The 18,212-nt window shown below is 38.1% G+C and overlaps 6 protein-coding genes across 8 annotated transcripts; 3 read left to right on the forward strand and 3 right to left on the reverse strand.

Annotated features, from left to right (window-relative positions):
* Positions 1 to 36: 36 nt before the first annotated feature.
* On the reverse strand, positions 37 to 660 carry LOC101304973 (protein LURP-one-related 2-like). The gene has a single exon (XM_004300728.1). The coding sequence runs from the start codon at positions 658 to 660 to the stop codon at positions 37 to 39; it is 624 nt and encodes a 207-aa protein (XP_004300776.1).
* A 2,268-nt stretch (positions 661 to 2,928) lies between these two features.
* LOC101301776 (protein LURP-one-related 4-like) lies at positions 2,929 to 3,941 on the reverse strand. Its single transcript, XM_004298737.1, has one exon. It carries the CDS (start codon positions 3,816 to 3,818, stop codon positions 3,204 to 3,206), a length of 615 nt encoding a protein of 204 aa, XP_004298785.1. The 5' UTR covers positions 3,819 to 3,941; the 3' UTR covers positions 2,929 to 3,203.
* A 2,472-nt stretch (positions 3,942 to 6,413) lies between these two features.
* LOC101305270 (protein LURP-one-related 4-like) lies at positions 6,414 to 7,293 on the reverse strand. Its single transcript, XM_004300729.1, has 3 exons — positions 7,051 to 7,293; positions 6,703 to 6,930; positions 6,414 to 6,624 (listed from the first exon to the last, which is right to left on the reverse strand). The coding sequence occupies exons 1-3, from the start codon at positions 7,291 to 7,293 to the stop codon at positions 6,490 to 6,492; spliced, it is 606 nt and encodes a 201-aa protein (XP_004300777.1). The 3' UTR covers positions 6,414 to 6,489.
* Positions 7,294 to 10,234: 2,941 nt separating this feature from the next.
* Positions 10,235 to 12,676, forward strand: LOC101305564 (KDEL motif-containing protein 1-like). Its single transcript, XM_004300730.1, has 6 exons — positions 10,235 to 10,504; positions 10,601 to 11,088; positions 11,550 to 11,742; positions 11,848 to 11,912; positions 11,996 to 12,206; positions 12,311 to 12,676. The coding sequence occupies exons 1-6, from the start codon at positions 10,376 to 10,378 to the stop codon at positions 12,674 to 12,676; spliced, it is 1,452 nt and encodes a 483-aa protein (XP_004300778.1). The 5' UTR covers positions 10,235 to 10,375.
* Positions 12,677 to 13,339: 663 nt separating this feature from the next.
* Positions 13,340 to 16,295, forward strand: LOC101292895 (O-glucosyltransferase rumi homolog). The gene is made up of 6 exons (XM_004298705.1): positions 13,340 to 13,623; positions 13,720 to 14,267; positions 14,568 to 14,760; positions 14,839 to 14,903; positions 14,988 to 15,198; positions 15,595 to 16,295. Exons 1-6 carry the CDS (start codon positions 13,471 to 13,473, stop codon positions 15,958 to 15,960), a joined length of 1,536 nt encoding a protein of 511 aa, XP_004298753.1. The 5' UTR covers positions 13,340 to 13,470; the 3' UTR covers positions 15,961 to 16,295.
* Positions 16,296 to 16,316: 21 nt separating this feature from the next.
* Positions 16,317 to 18,203, forward strand: LOC101298313 (putative methyltransferase DDB_G0268948-like). Of its 3 annotated transcripts, XM_004298725.1 has the most exons (4): positions 16,317 to 16,496; positions 16,970 to 17,049; positions 17,159 to 17,327; positions 17,418 to 18,203. In XM_004298725.1, the coding sequence occupies exons 3-4, from the start codon at positions 17,178 to 17,180 to the stop codon at positions 18,048 to 18,050; spliced, it is 783 nt and encodes a 260-aa protein (XP_004298773.1). In that variant the 5' UTR covers positions 16,317 to 16,496; positions 16,970 to 17,049; positions 17,159 to 17,177; the 3' UTR covers positions 18,051 to 18,203. The 3 variants fall into 3 exon arrangements, with proteins under 3 accessions (XP_004298773.1, XP_004298774.1, XP_004298772.1); XM_004298726.1 differs by lacking the exon at positions 16,970 to 17,049 and having other exon boundaries at positions 16,335 to 16,496; XM_004298724.1 differs by lacking the exons at positions 16,317 to 16,496; positions 16,970 to 17,049 and having other exon boundaries at positions 17,084 to 17,327.
* The last annotated feature ends 9 nt before the right edge of the window (positions 18,204 to 18,212 follow it).

Consider the following 18,212-nt stretch of genomic DNA (forward strand, 5'->3'; position numbering starts at 1 on the left):
CCTACAGGTAGAATCTGAGACTGCTCTATCTGAGTTTCATATTTGACGCTTGATTAAGCCATAAACAGTGACAAGAGCCATGATGAAAGAATGATCTACATGAGGCTCCACTACCAAACTCAAAATGTCATCTCCCAACACAACACCTGACGATGATTGCTTTCGCTTTGCCTCCGCCATAACTCTTCCGTTACTGTCAGTTATTCTGAACGCTGCTGATTTTCCAGCTGCCAATCCTTGTAACCTGTAGCAACTTCCGTCGACCATGCTTACTTTGTACGACTTACTACAGTACTCTTTGTTTCCGAAGATTGATCTGCAACTCTTTCTCACTCGAAACATTGGCTTAGCCCCGTTGGTGCCGTAGCCTTTCCAACGCGAAAACACTCCCATTCTGTGCTCACATAGAGTGAAGAGAACCTTGCCGCGGAGATCCATGAGGAAGACTTCATTGCTGTGCTTGTCGTCGTAGTTATCGATGCGATAAACGATCTCACCATTTTCGTCGAAGGCTGTGCATCCATTTCCTTGCATCAAAAGCGATTTCATCCATACCGTGAATGTTTCTCTCTTCGAAGTAATGTAGTTCTTGTAAGAAGATGTACTTGAAGAAACATCTTCAGTATTGGTGACTACTGTTAGAGGATGAACCTTGGCCATTTTGGAGCAGAAAATGAGAGAATTGATCGATCAATTGGTTTTCGGGGAAGAAATCGATGCTTAATTTGGTAAGGAAATACTTCAATCAAGCTAATGATATATACTCGCTGGAAAATGGGAACAAACAAGTAACAACTGCACGTTTATCGCGTGTGCACGTTCGAAAAATGGAAACTCAAAATGTTTTTTCTTTTTATCAAAATAATTCAATTTGGTTTGACAAGCATTATTGATCTCTTGCCCTAAAGAAAACACATTATTGATCAGAGGTTCGAGTATACATATTTCATTATTATTGAAGTTTATCTAGGGAGGCAGATATTGACTTGGAATTCTGACCTCATAGCAGAGTTCAAAATCATTGGAAGGTGTTGATGACACCCATTCGTTTATCTCGTTAATTAATTAGGATTAGCGAATAAATTAGGGTATTAATGTTCGAACTCTGGCTTATCTTTTAGGGAAAATTATTAGCAGTCTTGTCACATTGCATGGCTGCAAGTGCCCCTCATCAACGTGACGACGCGTCTGATACTCTGATATGTAGGAGATAACATAGGAAAGGAAAATCAGGGCTGACTGGGCTGTGCAGGGTATATGGATATATTAGAGAAATGAGGAGATGACCTAAGATAAACTTGGAAAGAGCATGCGCGCACTGATGAACTTGGAAAGAACATGTAGTCGTTATATACTTGTATCCATGAGAGCGTATTCAGCGCACCCGGGTGCGCCGCGTATCCGTCCATCTCCGCCGTCCATTTGACGCAGACTTTTGACTTTTTCAAAATGGACGGCGGAGGTAGACGGGTACGCTGTATAATTTTCGTGTATCCATACACACTTCCAAAGAGAGCAGAAAACACCAAGGGCAAGAGGAGAAGTAATATATTCTGTATATATTTGTCACTGTCCTTTGATCGATACGCTTTAGATAGTCAGGTTATGTTATCTTGGTCAGTTGGTTGCAGGATCAAGCTTAATATTGGGAAATTGGCTTGGTCATGAACTCATGGGCAAGGTCGGGTTTCATGTGGTTGATAGGAGTACTTTTTGTTATGTGTTGGCCTGGGTGAAGGGGTGACATGGCTCCTAGAGTAGAGAGCACAAGGCTGACTTCAAAGAGCAGCGATCACATCCTCTTCTTTGCAGTGAAAGAATAACGAGTTGGTGCCTTCACTTCTGCTCTGTGTTTACCATGTTTAAGAGCTAGACCTGGTTTTGAGGAACATGCATAGTGTACGTAGTTAAGAGCTAGTTTGAGTAAATAAGTAGATAATCAATGGTAAAAAATCCTTGTCTTCCAAGATTTAGGACACATGCATGTTTAATCATGTCGATAAGCAAATCAAAATTACATATGTATTTGACATTTCCAAAGAGGATGGAGTGTGTGTGTGTGTATATATATATATATATCTATTGGACTAAATTGTTCAAGTTACCTTCGATAATCCTTGACTTCCTGTCTAAAATGTTAGATTAAAGAAAGGGGGGATGTCTTAACACTATTAGCAATAGGTATAGTTGAAGACGCATGGCCTTTGTTAACAAGTTACGAACTCTTGCTGGACTTTGATTAAGTCTCACTTCCAGAGTCCTCGATCAATAAGCTCATCAATACAAACATCGAATATTTATTGTATTATAGATAAATATGGAACCCAATAATAAGAAGATAGATAACGTATACAAACTCAAATAAAAACAAACTACACACCAAACAAAGCACGCCAAACGAACGAAAATGACTATACTATACACCAAACCTAGAGTGCCAAAAAAAGTCCGCTCTATTGTAGCAACCATTTGGCGACACCACAACGACATCTTGATTGACTACTGATAACGCTGTTGAGAGTGCATGACTAGTATCGTTATATTCTGGAAGACGCCAACTATGTTGAAACAACTTTGATCCGAATACACAAGAAACTAGAAGTACTTGAAGCAAATGGATTTGTAGTAAACATTGCAGCAAAACAGGTTACTGTTAAACTAAATCCTGGCTTGTCCAATAAATCAGATCTTCAATAGAGTAAATTTGTAGTTTCTTTTTTCCGATCCATCGACGCTGAATTTAGAAAGGTATTTACATGCATGCACGCTCGGTGATTCAATAATTCATAATATGCAGCGGTTTTAGCAACTTCGACTTGATTTTTTCGATCGCTAACGTATTTTCAAGATAGAACAAACGGCTGAATTAGACTCGAAATCAAAAGAAAATTGCAAAAGAAGACAGGAAGAGGAAATAACAAGAGAATTGATCGATGATAATTCTAGGGTATTCAATTCAATCATGTGTTTTCAGTATCCACAAAAATTTGATCCGTATTGCTCACAAGTCATTAATAATGGGCAAAACTGATTCCTTACAAACTAAACAAAAGGCAAAACCCTCTCTGAGCAACATCACTGCTTGAGTACCCAAGATGGGTTTTGAAAAAAGAAAAAGAAAAAAGAGATGATATTTACTGCGCACCACTCTTTGCTAGAAGCATATATACAGAACTACTTAGCATCTGAGATAGCTCTGAGATTCAAATTTGACCTTTAATCAAGCCATAAACAGTAACAAGAGCCATGATAAAGGAGTGATCCACATGAGGCTCCATCACCAAACTCAGTACATCATCTCCGAATTCTACTCCGGAAGACGATTGCTTTCGCCTCGCCTCAGCTACAACTCCTCCGTTGACATCTCTTATTCTGAATGTTGATTTCCCACCAGCTTCTAAAATGTAAAAATTTCCATCAGATGGCATGGTTACCTTATAAGAAGACCCTCCTCCGAAAACTCCGCTCTTCCTCACTCGAAAATATGGCGTTTTCGACCTATTCGACTCGTAAGCATCCCAATTAGGTCTGAAAATGCACATTTTCTGCTCACACAGAGTAAACAGAACTTTGCCGCGGAGATCCATGAGATAAACTTCATTGCTGTGCTTGTTGTCGTAGTTATCAACACGATACACAATTTCGCCATTATCGTCATACGCTGTGCATCCATTTCCCTGCATCACAAGGGACTTCATCCATATAGTGAATGTTTCTCTCTTTGAGGTCATGTATGGTTCAGAACATGGAGATATACTAGCAGAAGCATTATTATCAATACTGGGTACTACTAGAATAACTGGATGAACTTTGGCCATTTGGTATTTTGGTTATTGAGCTACCCTAGGAAGAGAAGTACCTTTTGGCTTATGGAAGAGATCGACAAAATTTTGTGTGAGACTACTTCAATCAAGCTACTAATATATATACTCCCTGAGTTCGGCAGCAATAGTTTCGTATTACGCGTACTCATCCAAAAACTATACGCGTCAGAAAATTACTTAACTGCATTTGGAACTGTGTAATACGGTGACTAATACCAAAGAGGTGGAGTTTATAACGTTATATATTGAACTATTGATGCAAGCTTCGGCAGTTTTTGACTTCTTCTAGGCTCTTAGCTGGAGTACTGTTATATGATTCACAAGGGCTAAGATTAATCAGAAATTTATATAGGGAGTTTTAATTAATTAACAAAGTTTTGGCAGCAGGTGTTGATATATTATAAAAGATTCATAAACACATGGCTAGCTAGCTAACAAGGACTTGCCGTTTTATGCATATATCAATATCTTATTGCTGTAACCGATCATCCATGTTATATAATATTGAGATCTCAAAAGATTGTAAATGGGTTTTGTGATTTGATCGTATGAGAGATCTTAAACTATAGGTTCTTATCTCTAGATGCTCCCTTTAATATATATCTAATAATGAATTAAGTTCTTATCCTTGGTTATGATTTCGTCATAATTTTCTGCTTAATGTTAATTATATGGACTGTTGGAGCGGTCATCAACGAATCATTTGCCTATGTATGTAACAGTAACGAGAAGAAAAGAATGGCTTTTAGCTAAATCGATCGATGCATATGGTATCGGTTAGAGATTAATCTAAGGGATGACCCAATCAAGAAAAGGATGGTTATAAAGATTATTGTAATGGGTGCGGTTACTCTTTTAGGTCAAGAAAGGGGGAATGGAAAATAAGGACGTTGCCTTGTACTATTGGCTTTTTGGCCCTTTGATATATTGTCTTTAATCAATCACCTTGTATTTCAGATTTTATGTTTGCAATGTTGATGTAGTTTAAACTACATACAAAGCATCTCCAGCAGTGTATATTTAATTATAATTTTGAAATTTAAATATCGATTTAACAATGTTGCTCCATCAGTAGTTGTTATTTATTAACTAATCGTAAAATGACACATGGGTAAAAGAGAGGAGAAAGAAGATTTAGCTATTGCTTTAGTTATGTATAAAAAACTTTGTCAATTTCATTTAGCAATTATCCTTAGTAATGATTTATGCATTCTGCTTGAGCATCAATTTACCTCAAAAATTGACAAATTTCAATTTTAGCAATACTACTAGAGATCACTTAAGAGATAGCTAATTAAATCTTAACAACATGTATTAAGATTATTACTACTCAATATTTAAGCTGAACATTTATCTGCAACCATTAATTTTTTGAAAGAACCTCTACAACATCACAGGAGAGTGTTGCCATCAGATGATGCACTTTATTGGCAGATCTTAGTATGTATCACTTTCGGATTTGGATGATAACCTAACACCAAAGTTAGATCATTGATCGTAAGTAAAGACGTCCTAGGATAGAAGTACCTGCTGTTGCCGTTCTTCCTCTGCAGCTAGCTGTTGTCCAGCCACTAATGAATATTCCGTAATCATGCTGCACTAAGAAACGAACTGCAAAGCCACAAGCAGCTACAGACCAGCCATAGCCATACCGTCATTACCACCCCTGCTAGCTATCACTGTTCCACAGAAAGGTATTTAGCTCGGACAAGAAAGCCTACACCCCCCATTCGTGTGGTCCGATGAAAAGACCCGTCCACGTTAACTTTAACCCAATCTACAGGAGGAGCTATCCATCTTGCAGTCTTAGTCAATTGCGATTCAGTTCCACGTACTTACACTAAGTAAATGCATTTTAAGGTGTTGTTCTTCTAGAGATTGACTGTAACGTATGTATTGACACTTCTGGAATATATATGTTTGGTTAAAGTTGAATCCTATCGATTCATGCTAATGTAATCGTTAATTAGTATTTTATTAGTTATAAGATATGACAGATGTGTGCAATATTAGATAAAAGAACATTAGGGAGAGTGTGTTGAGATTTGATTCTCATACCACCACTAAAAACCAAATAGTACAGAAAGATAGGATTTAAAGGAATATTGCAAATGATTTTAAGACGAAGCTAGGCTATGAGTTTGTTTAGCTGTATTTGTACAATTATTGGGCGATTTATTTTTCGACCTTGATGCTAATTTTGGTTTACGTATACAAATCAATTAAGCACATCAAGAAACAAATTATTCCAATGAAATGGTTCTTCCAAATAACATGGAAGTGTTAAGGGAATCTTATGCATGCATGTTGGCTCATCATATTTCTTCTTTTTTCTATAATAACTTCTTTTTATCACACTTGTTGGGTTGTACGTGGAGTTCAATACATAGAAGCTAAGAACGTGAAGAGATGAATGCTTGTTTTGATCTATGATATTGCTTATTTCTTCATTTTCTTATAGGAATTTCTTTTTATCGCACTTCTAGGATTGAGTTGTGTGATTCAATACAAGTTAAGGATGTGAAAGCTAGCTAGATGATGATAATCTCGATCAATTTGCGACATAAGTTTGGTTGTTCACCATTATATAAGTCATATAATTGGCATTTGAAAGGGACAGACACAACATAACATGGATTCAGAAGCAACGCTTCTATATTCTTAATTACATTTTGCGACAAATTGATCCGTAGGCAGTAACAATAGCCATTATAAGGGAATGATCCATACGAGTCTCCATCTCCAAAGTTAATACATCTTCCCCCAGAACTATCCCAGAAGACGACAGCTTCTTTTTTGCCTGCAAATAGAGAAAGCATTAGTATTTCTTCTTAATTATATACCTTTGTCAATTAGCAAAGAGAAGAATTAGGCTCACCTCTGCAACAACTCCTCCATCAATGTCCACTATTCTATACCCTGCAGTAGTCTTGCCTGTCAGTCTCACTATCCAATACTTTTCAAACCCTACTGTGATTTGACAAGCTAAGCTTCCCATAAGCATTCTGCTATATCTTTTCACTTGAAACCAAGGCTTCTCTTCCTTGTTAAACTTACACGACCCACTCCATTTATAGCCATCCCATCGTTCAAACGCTTGCAGCTTCTGCATATTAACAAAACCAGATCGATCATAAAAGAGATAAACAAAGAACTACTATACCATGCTAGGATTACCTGATCACCTAAATTATGAAATACGTAATATATAGGAGATCAATGTTACCTTTTTTCGAATGGTATACAGAAGCTTTCCTTGGAGATTCATGAGAAGAACTTCTTTGCTGCACTTTCTGTCATAGTTATCAACTCGATAAACAATCTGGCCACTGGAATTATAGACAGTGCAACCATTTGTATTGCATACAAGTGATTTCATCCAAATGGTGTATGTTTCTCTCTTTGATGAGCTCAAGTAGGGAGTGACAGAAGGAACTTGGGGAGCTTCACCAGGACATACCTTTGCCATGTTAATAGAAGAGCAAAGAAATTAGGTGTATCACTGGTGGCTAGCTACCCATAGGTCTAAAAGTGCTTATATTTATAAGTTCCAAAAGTTGTACTTAATTCAATAGGCAATGAGGGTATAAGCCTGTCTGTTTGATTATTCTTGTTTGCCTTTCTTTGTCTAGGTTAATTAGTCTAATATATATTGATGTAAAGGCAAATATATGAGATCACTGTAGGCCATTGTCCTCTAGTCAAATTTGAAATTTCTAATACAAGAACAATTAATCTTTCTAGAACTGCTTCAATGAGGTTGCACAAAAGAGCCAGAGTAAGAAAATAAGGATATATACATTGTTACTTGGCAAGAATGCGCTTACTTGATTGGTGTTGAATCAAATTAGAGAACATATAAATTTGTTGCATGTCACTATACTATACAAGTCTTTCTTTCATTTGAATAGTCTGGGTTCAAAGAGATTGAGGCAGCCAGTTAGATATGTGATTAAGTATTCAATCACGTTTAAGTCGCTTTGAGAATTAAGTTACAAGGGAGAGAGCATCCCTTTCTTTTTCATGTTTGATAGAGTCTGACCATTATTTCTGAATTCATAGTTGTTTGAGGAGATGAAGAACATATTAAAGGAAGCATGCATTATTCTTATCACATGTATCATGTATGGCCTTTTGAATAGTACTTAGAATTATGGAGAAGAACTTGATAGTAAACTACTGGGGATGTATCGTCATCAAGGCATGCTTACACTATAAAGATATGCATATTGCTTTGGGATATATATATATACAGCCCTCTTCCATTAAGGGATTCCTATTTTTGGCCACTTTCTAGGGATAGGGCATTACACCACTTCCCAATTGAATTTTTACATCTTCACCGTTCATATCTTAGGTCTATATGAGTAGATTACCTCTACAAAATTTCATATGATTTGGTGATCGTTAAGACTTTCAAAAGTTTGATTTAGTTTTAATGATTTTGAACGGTCCAGCTTATGTCAAACTAAAACCGTTGAAGGTCATTAAAACTAAATCGAACTTTTGAAAGCCTTAACGATCACCAAATCATATGAAATTTTGTAGAGGTGATCTACTCATATAGACCTAAGATATGAACGGTGGAGATGTAAAATTATAATCAGGAAGTTAGTGTAATGCCCTATCCTTATAAATAGCTTAAAATAGGGATCCCTCGTTGGAAGGGCCCTATATATATATATATAAAATATTTATACTTCAAATCATTTTGTTATATTAATCTGATCATTAGTTTAGGTTCTGACAACCACTCTCTTTTGGACTTCTATTTATTATTTTGATTATTTAGTTTAAATTATTTAGAGTCCAACCACATGATTCTTTGGTGTTAATATAAAATCTTACAAATTTTGGGTATGCCGGAAGAAAATTAATGAACATAAAAACTACCAAAGTCTGCTGTTTTGTAGTCCAGAGGTTTTACAAACTGACTTGGGTAGTTTTTATAAATTACAACCCAACAACCTCTAGGCTCTGTTTGGTTCCTGAAATAGGACCAAAATGCAGCAAGCTCAATGTTAAGTAGTACATATTTGACCCATATTACATTCTAATGTGTTGTAAACTTGTGATTGATGAAGTTTAGTTAGTAATTGAGGGCATGCATGCATCATATTCAGGGCATGAACTACCGTACGTGATTGACTGAATAGCTAGCTGACCGGATCGAGGTTTTGAACCTTTTGAACATACCTATTTCATTACATACATCTTGGGTTGCAAGTAAAACTGAGGTTGGCAGAAACGCATTATCCTTGGTCAAAACAAAGTCTCATTTTCCATAGCAGCATCTTCATTTGCAGGAAGGCTCCAAAATCCAAAGTCCAAAGCTCAGGTTGGTATAGTATTGCTGACTAGCCGTGTAAGTACAGCCGGAAGTCGCTTTTCTGGTTTGTCCTTAAGAATCAGGCATGGTCAAATTGGAAACAAGTCTTCCTATTACTACATGGAAAAGTGGAAAACACTGTTGGCGCTAACAAATTGGACTGGACCATCCATATTCTCTTCTGCTGGACTGTGTCACTTCCCTTGTTGCTTTGGGTTTCCAATTTCGGTCCAGTAGACTAAGAACTGAATTTCCTAATAAGCAGTTGTAAGATCCTTGCTCCCTCTATGCATTTTGGCTCTACAGATCAATATGAAGGCAATCAAAAGCACCACATTTGAACCAAAAAGGAAGAAATTCGAGTACTTGAGTAGGTTGCCATCATTTGGCCTAAGTGGTCAGATAGTGGCTACGCCACTCGCCATGACCATTCACATAGAGTCATAGGTATATATATTTTAACTTCATTTACATACAATTACAGTAATATGTGTGTAACAAACAATGTTGAGATTATAAGTTCAAACCACTTTGTCACAATGGAACGCGGCATATTCAATAAAAAGTCAGATATGGAGATATGGACTATGGTGCATGAAAGATTTTAGGTTCCCATGCATACGTTGTCAATAGTCATACAATCATACTCATAGCTCAAGTACAATGTACATGTTCAGTTGCTAGTTATCACTTATCACCATTGTCTTCACATATCCACTAGTGATCCGAGAACCCATGTCAGTATGTCACCCCTACAGATTTTAAGGGGACACCTCCCCAACTTGGCTTTTTATATTCCAACGGTTTGCCCAGTTGTGGCAAAGCCATGACTGAAAATCATTCCCTTAATAGAGTGCTGCACTAAGAAAAATATAAAAAGTTGAGCCTCCTTCGCCTGCACTCACTTTCCTAAGATAAAGATAATGACTATATATCCACATTTCCGGTTGGTAGAGACATATTATATTCACCAGTTTTCCACCGAAATCATCGACCTTTGATCAGTGGGAGAGAAGAACTATGTCTGCTAGGGAAGGCTCACAGTTTAACACGTCAAGACTTTCTGCCTTTCTGGTAGAGCAAGTACAAGTAGAAAGAAAAATGGAGGACTGATGCATCAGCTAGACTGCTAGTGCGTCTGCATAGTCATATCGTTCTTCTGGGCAGGTGTACGTTACGATACTTGTTCTGCAGGTTCATCTACGGAAACCTTGTGAGTTCAATGTTGCGTAGATCTCGCTTTGTCAGACTGTTTCAGCTTCAAGGTGTAAGAAGTTGCCAATCGTACTCTATCTTCTTCTTCGGTTTACTAACCATTGCAGCCATTCTATCTTCTTTCTGTGTTCACCTTGTAAGCATCAAACAATGTGTCTTCTCAGTTCTCACAATTACCATGAAAGGTTTTTTCCTCTGTCTAATCACTTTCGTTCACATTTTTTCTATATAGTCGAGTGACACCACTGTTCAGATTGATCCCTTCTTCACAAACCAAAGACAAACGTGTCCAACAAACTACTCTACAGCCTTTAGTACTGATCGTCTTGACACATTGTCGAACACTACATGCCCGGACTACTTCCGGTTCATCCACGAAGATCTAAAGCCATGGAAAACCACAGGAATTACAAGAACCATGGTGGAGAAAGCAAAGAAGACGGCGCACTTTCGGCTAGTGATTGTTGATGGAAAGGCTTATGTTGAAAATTACAAGAAGTCCATACAGACAAGGGATGTGTTTACCATATGGGGTATTTTGCAGCTTCTTAGGAGGTACCCCGGGAAAGTGCCTGACTTGGAGCTGATGTTTGACTGTAATGACCGTCCGGTCATCCGGGACTACTGGTGGAATCCGACGCAGGTGCCACCGCTGTTCCGGTACTGTGGTGATAGATGGACAAAAGACATCGTGTTTCCTGATTGGTCTTTCTGGGGCTGGTAAGTTGGTCTTTTTCTTGTTGCCCTTGCATGTTAATGATATGAATGATGCTAAGCAAATCACATTTGAAGGAATTATTTAGAACGGTTCAAATTAGCAGATTTGAACCGTCCATTGATTTAAGTTAGTTCGAAGCCTTAAAGATCACTAATTTAGCTGAAAATTTCCAGAAATGATTTACTCATATATACCTAAAGGTTGAATGGTGGAGATGTTGATATGTGTTCAAGATGTTGGGCTAATGCTCAATCCCTTATATAAGTTAAAAAATGGATCTCTCATTGGAAGGGCCCTTATATATATATATATATATATATATATATATACACACACACACCTAGAAATAACAAATACATAGACTCCTCGTTAAATGGCCCTTCTAGACATATATAACATAGTAGAGAAAACTANCCTAATAAGCTCTCTCATTGCTGATACACTACATGCATGCGTTTTGAAGGGCTGAGATAAACATGAAACCATGGGAAAGTGTGTTGAAAGATGTCAAGAAAGGTAACGAGAGGAGCAAATGGATGGAAAGAGAACCTTATGCATACTGGAAAGGGAACCCATTAGTAGCACAAAAAAGGAGAGATCTCCTCAAATGCAACGTCTCGAGCACAAAGGACTGGAATGCTCGCTTGTTTATCCAGGTAACATTATGTACTGCCTTCTTTATTTATTTATTTATTTTTTTAAAATACTGCCTTCTTTGATCAAACCGAAAAAAGAACTAAATGATTCTCTTATAATTGCAGGACTGGATCCTTGAATCTCTACAGGGCTTCAAGCAATCAGATGTAGCAAGCCAATGCACACATAGGTATATCTCTACCGGAGCTGTCTGTGAACATAGCAGTTGTACACTGAACAAAGTTTTCTTGTTTATTTGCTCATTGTTTACAGGTACAAGATATACATTGAGGGAACTGCATGGTCTGTTAGTGAGAAGTACATACTGGCCTGTGATTCAGTAACATTGCTGGTAAAACCAAAATACTATGATTTCTTCACAAGAAGTCTACAACCAATGCACCATTACTGGCCTATAAGGAATGACAACAAATGCAAGTCCATTAAGTTTGCTGTAGATTGGGGAAACAATCATAAACAACAGGTAATACTCTATCAAATATCACAGGACTACTAAGTTTTCCATTTCTTCAATAAATTAATTAAATTCTGCAAATACTTATAATACTAATGAATTTTTGCACACAGGCACAAGCAATTGGGAAAGCAGCAAGCAGCTTCATTCAGCAAGAACTGAAGATGGACTATGTGTACGGTTACATGTTTCATCTACTAAATGAATATGCCAAACTATCCAAATTTGAGCCAAGAGTACCGAAAGGAGCTACACTTATGTGCACAGAGACACTCGCTTTCGCTGCAGATGAGTCGGAGAAAAAGTTCATGACAGAATCATTGGTGAAGAGTCCGTCCATGACAAACCCCTGCACCATGCCGCCTTCCTATGAACCCCAAGATCTTGCAAACTTATATAGGAATAACATCAATTCAATTAAACAAGTAGAAAAATGGGAAGATAAGTACTGGGAGAGTATCCATAATAAGCAGCAGTAACTTTAACTTTTACACTGAGCATATATAGATAACTATTACCTAGCAATGTCAATTCTATGTAAAACACATGATCGAGTTAATCACAAATTTTGTTGTAGATGTTACTCTGACCTCCACGTCTTCTTCACATATTTCTTCACATATGCAGTAGTGGTCCGAGTACATGATCATTTGATTCAGTTCTCCCTTTTGTCATCAAGTATGTAGAAGTGGTCCAAGAACCTGTTACCTGCGTAGTACAAGCGGGGGGGGGGGGCCTGGACCTTCTCATTTTGCCTTATATGCTTGTAACAGTTTGCCTTGCCCAGTTTTGGCTAGGCATGAATTAAAATATCTTTCCCCTTTGATTGTATTGACCTTTCAATTACTCTGGAGTTGTAACTCTCCCATAGTTTACAGAGTGCTGCAGTAAGACAATTCTCAAAGTCTGAGCCTCCATGAATAAAGATGCTTTCTTTTTACATTCCTAGGATAAAAGATGATGTAACAATAGAATCAGGTCGGTAGAGAAGACCCGTTACCATAGAATGCGCACACTGCAGCATTAATCAAAGAGTCAGCTTCTTTCTTTTTTATATTCACCAAGTCTTCCATCGAAAGCCTTCGACCTTTAGATCAGTGGGAGAAAGAATATTTAACTAGGAAAGGTTCACACCCCTTCACACCTTCTAGAAGACCAAGTAGAAGGAGTGCTGCAATCTAGTACTGCATCTGCAGAGTCATCATATTGTTCTGCTATGCAGGTTGTACAATAATCGATCTGCAAGTTCATCTACGGAAACCTTGTTAGTTCAATGTTGCGCGGATCTCGCTTGGTCAGACCTTTACATCTTCAGGGTGCAAAAAAGAGGCTTGCCAGTTTGATAAAGAGGCCTCCAGCTAATACCATCTTCTTCTTGGGTTTCCTAATCATTGCAGCCATACTATCTTCTTTCTGGATTCACCTTGTAAGTTTTCAGCTAATGTGTATTTTCAGAAGTCAGAACTACCATGCAAGGCTTTTTCTTTGTCTAATGAACACTTCGTGACCATTTTTTATGCAGTCGTCTGCGAATCAAACAGAAGTGATCACCGACAAGCATGAGATATCCCCCAAAGTAGTCGAGTTTCCACTCAACTGTTCTATTGGTATCAATCAAACACAATCATGTCCAACAAACTACCCTATAGCCTTCTCTACTGATCGTCTTGACGCATCGTCCAACACTACATGCCCGGATTATTTTCGGTTCATCCACGAAGATCTAAAGCCATGGAGAGGCACAGGAATCACAAGGGACATGGTGGAGAATGCAAAGAAGACTGCACATTTTCGGCTAGTGATTGTTGATGGAAAGGCTTATGTTGAAAAGTACAAGAAGTCCATACAGACAAGGGATGTGTTCACCATATGGGGCATTTTGCAGCTTCTTAGGAGGTACCCCGGGAAAGTACCTGACTTGGAGCTCATGTTCGACTGTGATGACATTCCGGTCATCCGATCACGGGACTACCGTGGACAGAACTCGACACAGGTGCCACCGCTGTTCCGGTACTGTGGTGATAGATGGACAAAAGACATTGTGTTCCCTGATTGGTCTTTCTGGGGCTGGTAAGTTGGAATTATGCTTAGTTTCTTGTTGTTGCTCTAGAATGAAAATGATATGGTACCAACCACTAATGTCCAATATCTTAGATTAGACACTAGCGATTAAATTTGAATAGATGGATTGAACTATTCAAAACTCATATCTAATGACTCACTTTTGCATTATACAAGAAAATAATTGTTATATTATGTTAGGTTCGAGTATATGACACTAATGAATTAACACTATTATAAGATAACATTGTAGAAGAAAAAGGTCCTAATAAGCTCGCTCATTGCTGATACACTATATGCGTTTTGAAGGGCTGAGATAAACATAAAACCATGGGGAAGTTTGTTGAAAGATGTCAAGAAAGGTAACGAGAGAAGCAAATGGATGGAAAGAGAACCTTATGCATACTGGAAAGGGAACCCTTTTGTAGCCGAAACAAGGAGAGACCTTCTCAAATGCAACGTCTCGGATACACAGGAGTGGAATGCTCGCTTATTCATCCAGGTAACATTATGTATATAGAAATGCAGTACTTACTAAAACCAGATGAAACACAACTAACTAGTTCTGATATAATCGCAGGACTGGATCCTTGAATCTCAACAAGGCTTCAAGCAATCAGATGTAGCAAACCAATGCACACATAGGTATATAGCAGTTGTACACTGAATAAAGATTTCTTGTTTGTTAACTAGCTTCGACTTCCAGCTTATCCGCTCATGGTTTTATAGGTATAAGATATATATTGAGGGTTATGCATGGTCTGTTAGTGAGAAGTACATTCTGGCATGTGATTCAGTAACATTGCTGGTGAAACCAAACTACTATGATTTCTTCACTAGAAGTCTGCGACCAGTGCACCATTACTGGCCTATAAGGAATGGGAACAAATGCAAATCCATTAAGTTTGCTGTAGACTGGGGAAACAATCACAAACAGAAGGTACGTAATATCCTCTAATTTGAACATTACTAAATTTTCCATAGCTTCAATAATTTGTGGACATTAGAAGACCAAATTGAAAGAGGCATTTGGTTTAACTTTGAAGGGGCATTGGTTTTGAAATCTGGTAAATGGAGTTAGAACAGAAATCCCCCTTACGAGTGGTCATTCTCACTCAGTGAACTATTTGTCCCCATTATAGTTTTCTCCCAATTCCCTTTCATCTCCATAATGTCAGTTTTTTTTTGTCTAAATCTGTTGTCTTTCAAGTAGGAGCTAGATGAAATTTTATGGTGAAATGATTCAAAATGTTTCTTTGTACACTCCCAAAAAGACAAATTTCATTCAGCAAAAGGGTTTCAAAAAATTATAATACTAATAGAATTTCGCACACAGGCACAAGCAATTGGGAAAGCAGCAAGCAACTTCATTCAGCAAGAACTGAAGATGGACTATGTGTATGATTACATGTTTCATCTACTAAGTGAATATGCCAAACTATCCAAGTTTGAGCCAAGAATACCTGAAGGAGCTACACATTTGTGTGCAGAGACTCTCGCTTGCCCTGCAGATGAGTCACAAAAAAAGTTCATGACCGAGTCGTTGATGAAGAGTCCATCTATGACCAGCCCCTGCATTGTGCCGCCTCCTTATGAACCCCAGGATCTTGGAAACCTTTATAGGAATAACATCAATTTAATCAAACAAGTAGAGATGTGGGAGGACAAGTACTGGGAGAGTATCCATAATAAGCAGCAGTAACATCAACTTTTACAATTACACTGAGCACATATATAGATAACTATTGCTTAGCAATGTCAATTCAATGTAAAGCACATGATCAAGTTAATCCTTTCGTCATCACCTATGTAGTACTGGTCCGAGAACCCATGTTACCTGCACACATCTCATTTTGCCTTACATGCTTGTTACAGTTTGCCTTGCCATTTCGGCTAGGCATGGATGAAAATATCTTTCCCCTTTGATTGTATTTACCTTTCAATTACTCTGGAGTAATAACTCTCATAGTTTACAGAGTGCTGCAGTAAGACAATTCTCCAAAGTCTGAGCCGTCATGAATAAAGATGCTTTCTTTTTATATTCCTAATATAGAAGATGAAATAACATTGTTTTCCGCAGCACAATGTCTCATCAGAAATTCCTTCTTTGACTCATTATAAAGACTAGCCAGAGTCATTGAGGCATTCACCAGAATCACAAAGCAAGCAAATTTCAAGGCTTACCTGAGACCTTCTCGTTGAAATTGACGGCGACGGCGGCCGCCGGGATCGCCACAGGTCTGACTCTGGGAAATTGAATTTATTTGACAATAGTTCACATAGATCCTCTTTCTGGGAATAGATCATGATATGTGCACTTGTATCAGAAACTAAACTCTTCTGTTTCTGTTTTTAACTGTTATTCATTGGAGTTATCTCATGAAGATTTTTAGTATAATTCATTCTCTCAAGTTTATTGTGACTTGTGTTTTGAACTCTCTTTTTTATTTTCTTTTGTATAATTCGTTCTCATGGAAACCACTATGTATCTGTATTGTCATCTAATCTTCATCATTCACACATGTATACGTAGATACGCGACTGAAGATGCTCTAATTGTACCTGGCTTCTTTTATTTAACAGTCCTGACTTTTACATAATCTATTCTTGACTAGTTTGCTTGGACTAACCATAAGTAATCAGCTTTTGAATTGACTAACGCGTCCACGAAATCAAATTGTAATTGGCTTCCTCTGTGAACAAGTGAACAGTACTAATAGCCTCCCTACCTTCCAACTTTTTTGCCAATACTTTGCTTTGGATCTCTCTTCTGATCTCCCTACTCCATTAGGTACTTCTCTGATTTAAGCTGCTATTTTTTCTTTACACATTCATCACTACTGTGAGTTGTCATGTTGCTAACTTTTCATGATGTGTGTTTCTTTCCTCAACATTTCTAGTTACTTGGAAGGAGGAAGAATGGCAGGTCTATTCGACAAGCAGGCAGAGGTGTACCTGGAAGCTCGCCCAACATATCCTAAGGAATGGTATATGAAACTGGCTGCTCTCACCCCCAAACATTCTTTAGCCTGGGATGTTGGAACCGGCAATGGCCAAGCTGCTTGTAGTGTACGTTTATCATCTGATCAGCTATAGTTCTTCCATTTTTCTTATTATCATTTACAGTACATTCATTGATTCTTACGTTTGTATTTACAGCTTTCAGAGCATTACCAGCAAGTAGTGGGAAGCGACATCAGTGAAGAACAATTGAAGCATGCCATGCAACACCCTCGAGTTCGATACATTCATACTCCAACATCAATCTCAGAGGATGAAATGATCAACTTAATAGCCGGTGGTCATGAAAATTCAGTGGACTTGATTACAGTGGCGGAAGCCATTCATTGGTTTGATCTCCCCCAATTCTATTCCCTTGTCAGACGCCTTCTGCGCAAAGCCGGAGGCGTCATCGCAGTTTGGGGCTACAACAACACGGTTGTAAGCCTCGATTTCGATCTTTTGATGAAGCCTTTACACAAAAAGATGTTACCATATTATGACCCGAAAACAAGCTACTTGTGGGAGGGTTACAGGACACTTCCATTTCCATTTGAGAGTGTTGGTTTAGGTCGTGAAGGAGAGCCTATGGAACTTGACATAAAAAGGGAGCAATCATTTCAGGGGCTTGTGAGGTTTATGAGGTCTTGCTCTGCAGTCACTACGGCTAAAGACCAGGGTGTGGATTTGTTGCCTGAAGAGGTGATTGAAGAGTTGAAACAAGTTTGGGGTGGTCCTGATCTGGTTAGATCCGTCACGGTGAAGGCTTTTACTCTTGTTGGCAAACTTTGAGCTTTATGTAAGCATGTAACGTAGTAATAATGTTATATATCTTTGTGGGATGTATATGGGATGGGAATAAGTAAATATGTTCTCATCCAAATGTGTAATGCAAAACTAGAACCGCAAGTATAGTGTATGTTTGATCGTCCTATTATTAGATACAATGTCATA

The sequence above is a fragment of the Fragaria vesca genome, linkage group LG5 (assembly GCF_000184155.1).
Source record: "Fragaria vesca subsp. vesca linkage group LG5, FraVesHawaii_1.0, whole genome shotgun sequence".
NCBI lineage: Eukaryota > Viridiplantae > Streptophyta > Magnoliopsida > Rosales > Rosaceae > Fragaria > Fragaria vesca.

Coding starts and splice junctions, on each gene's coding strand:
- LOC101304973 (XM_004300728.1), bottom strand. CDS start 660: ATGGCCAAGGTTCATCCTCTAACAGTAGTCACCAATACTGAAGATGTT.
- LOC101301776 (XM_004298737.1), bottom strand. CDS start 3,818: ATGGCCAAAGTTCATCCAGTTATTCTAGTAGTACCCAGTATTGATAAT.
- LOC101305270 (XM_004300729.1), bottom strand. CDS start 7,293: ATGGCAAAGGTATGTCCTGGTGAAGCTCCCCAAGTTCCTTCTGTCACT. Junction 6,931..7,050: donor TGTATACCATTCGAAAAAAG/GTAACATTGATC, acceptor GTTAATATGCAG/AAGCTGCAAGCGTTTGAACG. Junction 6,625..6,702: donor ATGGAGGAGTTGTTGCAGAG/GTGAGCCTAATT, acceptor CTCTATTTGCAG/GCAAAAAAGAAGCTGTCGTC.
- LOC101305564 (XM_004300730.1), top strand. CDS start 10,376: ATGTTGCGTAGATCTCGCTTTGTCAGACTGTTTCAGCTTCAAGGTGTA. Junction 11,913..11,995: donor GCAAGCCAATGCACACATAG/GTATATCTCTAC, acceptor CATTGTTTACAG/GTACAAGATATACATTGAGG. Junction 12,207..12,310: donor GAAACAATCATAAACAACAG/GTAATACTCTAT, acceptor TTTTGCACACAG/GCACAAGCAATTGGGAAAGC.
- LOC101292895 (XM_004298705.1), top strand. CDS start 13,471: ATGTTGCGCGGATCTCGCTTGGTCAGACCTTTACATCTTCAGGGTGCA. Junction 13,624..13,719: donor CTTCTTTCTGGATTCACCTT/GTAAGTTTTCAG, acceptor TTTTTTATGCAG/TCGTCTGCGAATCAAACAGA. Junction 14,904..14,987: donor GCAAACCAATGCACACATAG/GTATATAGCAGT, acceptor ATGGTTTTATAG/GTATAAGATATATATTGAGG.
- LOC101298313 (XM_004298724.1), top strand. CDS start 17,127: ATGATGTGTGTTTCTTTCCTCAACATTTCTAGTTACTTGGAAGGAGGA. Junction 17,328..17,417: donor ATGGCCAAGCTGCTTGTAGT/GTACGTTTATCA, acceptor TTGTATTTACAG/CTTTCAGAGCATTACCAGCA.